At 50.0% G+C, this 8,953-nt stretch overlaps 1 protein-coding gene across 1 annotated transcript; it reads left to right on the top strand.

Moving 5' to 3' along the window:
* The first annotated feature begins 4,105 nt into the window (after nt 1–4,105).
* Nucleotides 4,106–5,044, top strand: LOC127396200 (olfactory receptor 14J1-like). Its single transcript, XM_051643818.1, has one exon. The coding sequence runs from the start codon at nt 4,130–4,132 to the stop codon at nt 5,042–5,044; it is 915 nt and encodes a 304-aa protein (XP_051499778.1). The 5' UTR covers nt 4,106–4,129.
* The last annotated feature ends 3,909 nt before the right edge of the window (nt 5,045–8,953 follow it).

Below are 8,953 nucleotides of genomic sequence, written 5' to 3'. Positions count from 1 at the left end.
AGAAGCAAAACTGAAAGTGCCTTGAAGCAGTGATTGGCCCCACTGAGGGCTATTGCTGACAAAGCCTCCCCAGGGACTCGTTAGAGCAGGTAATTGGAGGCTGTGATTGCAGGGAGGCAAAGTCCCTGTGCAGGTGGCTCTGAAGCTAAGAATTCTTAATATATCTTTATTCTATGAAGCAGTGAGGCCAAACTCTGAGCCCCAGGCAATAGGAAGGCAGATCCTACCCTTCACTTGTGGGTCAGGACTCTTCTTGGGGGCCGTGGGTGGGAGGATGAGCAACACCTACTGTAGGAAAACTGTGCAACACCTCCTGGCTACCTCAAGAAGGGACAAGGAAGAAATCAAGTCCAGAGCCTCAACACAAAATTTTGCCTTGTGTTCATGAGACAATGGCCCTTTCTAAAGCTGTCCTTCCAGGTGCAGACTGCCTAGACAAAGGCCATTTCCATTCCCATCCTGAGTCAAACCGTGACTGCAATTATTGGTGCCCAACGTGGGGCTGAATCTTTAGCCCAGGCTCAAAAGTCATTGCTGAATGCTGAAAATTCCAGTTCTGAAGGCAGGAATCCCTCAGGTAGCAATGGGCTGCACTTCTGCTGAATCTACTGTCAGGTAGAAAACTGAACAGACACTTCCTGCAAAGTTTCTGCTGCAGCTTTTTCCCAAGATGCAGATGTACATGTGGTGTGCAGTGGGATCATCCTGCTCTGCGGAGCTGCTCTGCAGATTCTTTTATGAATATCTGATTGTTTTATGTCTGTGATTGTTCTTTATTTATAGGACTATACCCAAAGCCATCATCTCTCATGTGAGAAGATATTTAGTGCTCACAGGGGTTTTGATACTGATCTATAGGGTGGCAGTGTGTAGTAAGGACTTTGATGTGAACAGGAAGGTCCATGTTGGTAATGGCAGGGTCAGCTTTACCTCTCCCAGCTCCCAGCTCTGGATCTGAATGGCAGGTTTCAGTAGGGATGCTTCTGCTGAATGTTTAGAATGTTCTGTGGATGGTAGAGCAAGATGTTGTTCCACTCACTGCCACTCCCCCACAGGCAAGGCTGCTGCCACCACTGCTGCTGCTGCAAAGACCAAGGCCACTCGCACTCCATCCAGGGAGTAAAGGTTCATCCTGTCATCAAGGGAAAGGCAAAGACAACTGCTCCCAGAGCTTATCCCTCTCTGAAATCTCCACAGCTTCCACAGGACCAGGAGGAGAGTGAAGGACAAGATTCTTCTCAAGCAGATGGAGGAGCAGGCCCTTCTCAAGCAGATGACAACAATGACCTTGTCCAACCTTTGTCTCTAAAGGAACTGCACCTCATGAGAAAGGACTTGACCCTCCATGAAGGTGAGCCCCTTCTGCCTTGGTTGCTCTGCTGCTTTGATAGTGGGGCTGAAATCTATGACATGGATGAAAGAGACGGCAGGCTCTTGGGATCCCTGGCCAGAGATGCTGCATTGATAGAGCACTGGGAGTAAGGCAGGAACTCCCAGCCTGTGGAGCCAACTTCTTTCAGCTGTGAGGCAGAGATACCCCCACAAGGGTGACATTGAATGGCGCCGAAGCAGAACAGCCACTCTTGAGAGAGACATCAAGTGTCTGAGAGAACTGGCTGTGCCAGAGGTGATCTATGATAACAAGGGGTTACAGATCCTGGTGACCTTCTGTGTGACACACAAACGCTCCAGAGGTCTGTGCAGGCTGTGCCAGCAGCACATGCCCAGATGTTCTCCTTCAGGGGATGATTTGATGACTACAAAAGACCAACTGTGAGTGAAGTGGCTTTCAAAGCACGACAGTATGGAGACATGATCTCTGATCCCCATCAGTTCCACACCTCAGCCATGGGAGAAATGACTGAGGGAAGGAATAAGATGCCTGACAGATGGGAAGGCTGGTGCTGCAGACATGAAGGGGACACGTCCTGCTAGGAGACAGCAGCAAGAGAGGCAGGACCCACTTGGCTGCCACCTGTGGTCTCTCCAGTGTGATCTTATAAAGAGGACACGAGAACCTGAGACAATAAACCCACTGCTGTTCTCCTGAGACGTGTCCAAGGGCTGTGAAATAGAAGGAATAAAGGAGATGGTCCTTCCAGGAAGACTTGAGTCAGACAATGGGACTGATTTCAAAACCAGTCTAGTGACTGGCTGGGACAAAGGGGGGTGGGTGGGTGGTATCTCTCTATATTTTGGCTTGAACCACATCTGTCTCCCCAAGGCCAGGTGTCTGGTTTCATGGCCTTGCAGCGTGCCTCTAAATAAAGAGAGATCTGTCTGCTGGTTACAGCTACACAGTAAGTGTTGCACCAGATAGTTAGAGATTGTCATCAAAATATACATATATATATAGTGCTGGGTTGTGAGGTTCCTCTAGAGGTCCTCTTTGGTTCAGGCCTCAGTACCTCATATGGCCTTGTATGGAAGGTATGGCCATGACATCACAATGGGGCAGTAGAGCCTTAAATGGGATGTATGGCCATGACATCACAATGGGTGGCCAGTTTGGGAAGCAGGGTGATGTCCACAGCCTGCAGGGAAAGAGCTGCAGGAGTCAGACACTGTAGGACAGCCTGTGGTGGGGACAGCTGGGGGCACAGCCATGGCTGAGAGCCCCCAACCCAGGTCTTGATCTCCTGGGCTGTGGAGCTTCTCTCTGCAGCTGCTGCCTACAAGAAGACACCTTCTCATGAGAGCAGCAGGACTCCATGGTCTCCTCATCACAGCCTGTGAGCCTGAGAAAGAGTGTATCCTAGTCGTGCTCCAGGCACTGCACATCCCCACATCCCAGGGCCTCCAGGTTCCTGCTCTAACCAGAGCCCAGGCAGGTTTGTCAGGGATGTCCCTCAGTGGGACCCCTTCAGACTGTGAAAAACCCTGGAGTTTGCACCTCACTCTGGCTTCTGGAGAGGTTTCTTCAGCTTCACTGCTCATCAGAGCCACCTTGCGATGGCCTTTCCCTGCCTGCCATGAGTGCTTCCAGGTTCCTGCTCTAACCAACCCCTGTGCAGCCTTTCCTGGTAATGGTCCTCCCTGGGACCCATTAATGCTGCAGAAAGTTGGGAGTGTGCAGCTGAGCCTGCCTTGTGGAGAGGAGCCCCAGCAGGGGCTGAGGGCACTGCCTGCAGGCAGCAGGGGAGAGGAGCCAGGCAGGGAGAGAGGATAAAGGCAGGCAGGAGGGGCAGGAGGGCTGAGAGCTGCTGAAGGAGACATCTTCACAGCCCTGGGCACGGTGAGTGTCTCTTTGCATGCCCCTCCGTGCGGGGGGGAGGAACCAGTCCTGGAGCTGCTGGCTTGGACAGGAGACCCAGACTCCTGCAGCTTTGCAGGGAGAGAGGAGCAGGTTTGTCAAGGCCCCTGAGAAAGTCCCTTCAGCCTTTCCTCTGCCTGCAGGAAGCACTGCCCTCAGCTCTGTGCTGAGGAGCAGCTGCAGCCAGGCCCTTCCCCGCAGCAAGCCCTTGGTCTCCTCTGCTCCACAGCAGAGCTCCTGGCTCCAAGGCACGGGGATCTCAGCCTGACTCATCTTCTTAGCAGCTTCTCATCCTCTTTCCCATGTTGCCCCTGCTGTGGAGCAGGAAAAACTCTTTTTGCAGGTCTCCTCACAGCACACTTGGCCAGCACAGACCAGAGCTCCAGCCAGGGAGATGGAGGAATGTTCTGTAAACAAGGAGAGAGTCAATGTCTATTTTCAGGGGATGGGGTTTAGGGGGGAGAATGGGAAGAGATTTGCTCAAGGTCTTCCACCTTAAAACTCCTCAGGTGTGGTAGGGAAACTAGAGCAGAAGAAACAAACCAAAGTCCCCTCAGCTCTGCTCTGCAGTTGGGTAAGTTAGGAGTGAGAAGGATGAAAAGCTCATAGATCCCACAAGTGGATCCAACCTGTGGTCACCCCTTCTTGCTGTTTACCTGTGGCTGCAGGGCAGAGCTCACTCCTCCAGGGCTCACAACTCCCTGGTGAACCAGAATCCAGAAACAACCACATTGTACAAAAAGGACCTGCCCAATGTCTTCAGGAAAGGCAATAGGCAGCTTGTGGTCTTTTAAGAGCAATTAAAAGAGATTTTTGCCTTAACTTCTCCCTGCTCATTTTTTTTGATGGACAGGTCTCCATGCCCAGAGGCAGCAGATGTCCAACAGCAGCTCCATCAGTCAGTTTCTCCTCCTGGCATTCGCAGACAGGCGGGAGCTGCAGCTCCTGCACTTCTGGCTCTTCCTGGGCATCTACCTGGCTGCCCTCCTGGGCAACGGCCTCATCATCACCACCATCGCCTGGGACCACCACCTCCACACCCCCATGTACTTCTTCCTGCTCAACCTCTCCCTCCTCGACCTGGGCTGCATCTCCACCACCCTCCCCAAAGCCATGGCCAATTCCCTCTGGGACACCAGGGTCATCTCCTACTCAGGATGTGCTGCACAGCTCTTGTTCTTCTTCTTTTTCATCACAGCAGAGTATTTTATTCTCACCGTCATGTGCTACGACCGCCACGTGGCCATCTGCAGACCCCTGCACTACGGGACCCTCCTGGGCAGCAGAGCTTGTGTCCACATGGCAGCAGCTGCCTGGGCCTCTGGGTTTCTCAGTGCTCTGCTGCACACAGCCAGTACATTTTCACTGCCCCTCTGCCAGGGCAATGCCCTGGGACAGTTCTTCTGTGAAATCCCCCAGATCCTCAAGCTCTCCTGCTCACACTCCTACTTCAGAGAACTTCGGCTTATTGTATTTAGTGCTTTTTTATCATTTGGCTGTTTTGTCTTCATGGTGGTGTCGTATGTGCAGATCTTCAGGGCCGTGCTGAGGATCCCCTCTCAGCAGGGAAGGCACAAAGCCTTTTCCACCTGCCTCCCTCACCTGGCCGTGGTCTCCCTGTATCTCAGCACTGGTGCATTTGCCCACCTGAAACCCCCCTCCATCTCCTCCCCATCCGTGGACCTGGTGGTGGCAGTTCTGTACTCAGTGGTGCCTCCAGCAGTGAACCCTCTCATCTACAGCATGAGGAACCAGGAGCTCAAGAATGCCATTAGGAAAGTGATTTCTTGAGTGTTAGTCAATATTGATGAACATTCTCCACAAGTGACACCTACGGTGTCGCAATGTGAGCCTGTACTTTGTTAATTGTGGGGGTTTTTTGTTAGCAAAAACTGTACTGTTAATTAAAATCATGTTCCTATATAATATTTTGTGTTCAGTTCACTCTCCTGAGAAATGGACCCATCTCTCTCTATCACCTGAAGCCTGTATAAAGGTTTTTTTTAACACTGCTTCAGAGTTACTTCTCTTTAACATCTCTGTAACAAAACCACCTCTCCCCTTTTCAGTTCCTCAAGTTTTGGCTGTTCTTAATGGTGTCTTCCTGCTCTGTCTCAGTATAGGACAGGGTAGCCGAAATCCTCCAGGGGACTATCTGGAGCTGCCTGGAGAGCCTGCAACAAATGCAGGGACTGTGTGTGACTGGGGTGGACAGTGATTTGAGCCCCACAAAGGGGAAATCACCCAAGGTGGAGTCAACCAAAGGGAAACCCAGGTATCTGCAGGTAAACAAAGACGGACACAGCCAACCTGATGCAGAGCAACTCCAACAGACAACAGCACCTTTACAGCCAACACACCACCAGCAGCACTTCCGCAGCCAGGAGCAACACAACTGGCCCCATCCCATTCCCCCTCTCAGCCTGATCCGGTGTGAAGTTTGCACGACTGGTCCACACCTTCCGGGAAGAACTTCCCTGCAGGCACACATACCCCCACAGTCTCTCCAGTGTGGGTCTGGCCATTGGGTCTGCCCAGACCCAGAGATATGACCTATTGGGCCGTTCAAATCCTGCACCTCCCTAGATCCTGGTGTCCTCCTCCTCCTTGCCAGCCCCACTCAGAACTGACCAACAAAGCGGATACAGACATTCACACCCAACCACACACACAACAGTGAGCCCACTCACACAGCAAGGAGCCACAAAAGATTTAATAGATCCTGTAGTTTAACCCAGCACCACACAGGTCAGAGCTGCTGCCCCCACAGCAGAACTGGGCAGAGGATGGGAAGGGAACCAGTGTGACAGCTCCTGTGTTGAGATAAAGACAGTTTAGCAGCTAAAGCACAAGCTGGATCTGCAAGCCAAGCTAAGGAATTCATTCATTCAGCCCTTCCTATTGGCAGGCCAGTGTTCAGCCACCTCCAGGAAAGCAAGATTGCATCATGTGTAGTGGTGGCTTGGGAAGACAAGCACCATCACTTTGAATGTCCCCCATGCCTTCTTCTTGCTCCAGCTTTTTATTGCTGAGCATGATGCCCTCTTGTACGGAATGTCCCCTGTGTCTGTTGGGCTCAGCTGTCCCACCTGTGTGCCCTCCAGCTTCTTGTGCTCTCCAAGGCTCCTCACTGGCTGGCAGAATGAGAAACAGAAAAGGCCTTGACTTTGTGCAAGTCCTGCTCAGCAGTGAGTGCAACACTGGCGTGGTATCAACACTGTTTCCATCACCATCTGAAGCACAGCCCCAGGCAAGTTCCTATGGTGATAATTAACTCCACCACAGCTGAAACCAGTCTAATAAGCAGCACAGACCATGGTGATCAGGCACAGGGTTTGGTCAGACCAGCAATGACCAGCCACTTCCCCATGGGCAGCTGGAAACCCCCACCTCCCTGCTCTTGGGGCAGCTTGAAGCAGCTCCTCCTCCTCCCAGCAAGCAGGAATCCAGCCAAATTAGAGACTTCAGGGTTACACTGGCCAAACCCAGATGGTGCTGAGTAGTAGAATCTGTTCCTGCTGGTCACAAGTGCTGTGTTGAACTGGGGTGTGTCTCCCTGAGAGCCCAAGCAGCAGGATTCACTGGTACATCAGCCAGCCTGTCAGAATGAGGAACAATATGACCCAGCTCAGCACAGAAGACCACGAGCCTTCCTCCCAGAGACCCCTGCCCACGACCCTGAGAGGCAGTGCACATGGGGGAGGGGGTGTAGCTTGATGTTAATGACTTCGGGGAAATGATTTAAATATCATCATGAACTCAGGGAATTACTCTGTATAATCCTGCCTACCTTTTGGAAAAGAAATGCATATGTATGTTTTAAGTGCACAAACGTGTGTTGCCCTTCCCTGCTGTGCTGTGTTTTCAGGACTGATCCCCAGCACCGCAATAAAGAACCTGCTTTAGAGCTTCTCAGGGCTAGAGAGTCTCTTCCCTCGCGTCACCAGGACCCCTCACAGGAAATTGAATGCCAATACAGATGCACTCACAGCTGCTGTACCTAACATTGCTGATCTGGTGTCAGAGATCCAGGAAGCAGCACACCCAGTGCTGGCCTCCCTGGACATAAAGGATATGTTCTTCCAAATCCCTATGGATCCTGAGGACCAGAAGTATTTTGCCTTCACTTGGGATAGGGTGCAGTACACTTTCACAAGGTTGCCCCAGGGATATAAACACTCACCAACACTAGCTCATCACGCACTTGCGTGTGAACTGGAAAACATTCCAGAAATCAGAAATAATTCCGAGGTAAAAATCTATCAATACATAGATGATGTGCTGGTAGGGGGCCAGAGTGAGGGGGAGGTAAAAGCAGTTTATGATGCTATCATCAAGCATCTCACTGATATGCAAATAGAAATCCCTGAAGAGAAAAAGCAACCTCCATCCCAAGAGGCAAAATTTCTGGGAATAAGATGGAAAGGGGGGACCTGGAATATTCCTTCCGATACTTTATCTTACTTAGGAGAGATAAAGGCACCCACCAATAAGAAAGAACTACAAGGAATACTAGGAACCTTCCAGTATTGGAGAAAGCATATCCCAGACCTATCCATCATAGCATGTCCTCTTTTTGATCTATTAAAGAAAAATTGTCACTGGAAATGTGATCAATCTCATGATGAGGCCCTTGAACTGTTATTATTGGAGGTGCAGACATACCAAACTCTGGGGCCTCTTCACCCGGAGGATCCAATAATCATAGAGGGGGGTTTTCAACCAGTGCCCTATCATATCATTTTTGGCAACAGGGACCTACTGGGAGTACTCGACCAATTGGCTTTTACTCTCAGTCATTGAAAGATTCAGAAAAATGATATTCTGTTCTGGAAAAGGGATTGCTAACGGTGTGTACAGCACTAAAAGAAGTCAGCAAGATCATTAAAAAACAAAAAGTAATTCTTCGAGGTCCTTTCAAGGTAGTTAACCAAGTACTATCTGGAAAGGCCCCTCCAGAAGGAATATCCCAAAAGGGTACAATCAGAAAATGGTATAGTCAAATTGAGTACTCTTCTGGACTGTTCCAACTTGAAGAAGGCCCAGATAAACAATTGAAAATCCAGGAACAAATTGAATCTACAAATGAAAAGGATTTGATAATGAAAGTTCCCAGTCCTATCAAAGAAGCCCCAGAACATAGAAGTGAAATGGTTAATGCTTGGTTCACAGATGCTTCATCCCGAAGAGAAGGGAAAACTTGGTTGTTCAAATCTGCTGCAGTTAAACCTGCCACAGGCGAACAAATCATAAACCAAGATAAGGGCAGTGCCCAGGTGGGAGAATTGGACGCTGTTCTTAATGTTTTCCTAAAAGAAAAAGCCTCCAAGGACGCTGTGTACATTTACACAGACTCCTTTGCGGTTTTTAAAGGCTGTGTGGAATGGATTACTTTCTGGGAAAGTAACAATTGGGAAATTAACGGGGTGCCTGTCTGGCATAAAGAGAAGTGGCAACAAATTCTGAAAATTGCCAAAAAGAATCCTAATTTTCATGTAGGATGGGTACCTTCACACCAAGCTGCTCTAAAGGATGAAGCCAGTAAGTGGAATAACTATGCTCTAGTCCCGAGCATAACTGTTATTGATAAGATACATAAACAAACTGGGTTAGTAAAAAAGCGTCCATTAGGCGAACCAAAAGAGCCCCTAATGCTATCACTGAAAGGCCCAATGCATTCCATAGTCTTGCCAGGTGGTT

Source organism: Apus apus, unplaced genomic scaffold (assembly GCF_020740795.1).
Source record: "Apus apus isolate bApuApu2 unplaced genomic scaffold, bApuApu2.pri.cur manual_scaffold_30_ctg1, whole genome shotgun sequence".
Taxonomy (NCBI): Eukaryota; Metazoa; Chordata; class Aves; order Apodiformes; family Apodidae; genus Apus; species Apus apus.
This window is presented reverse-complemented; position numbering and strand designations above follow the sequence as displayed.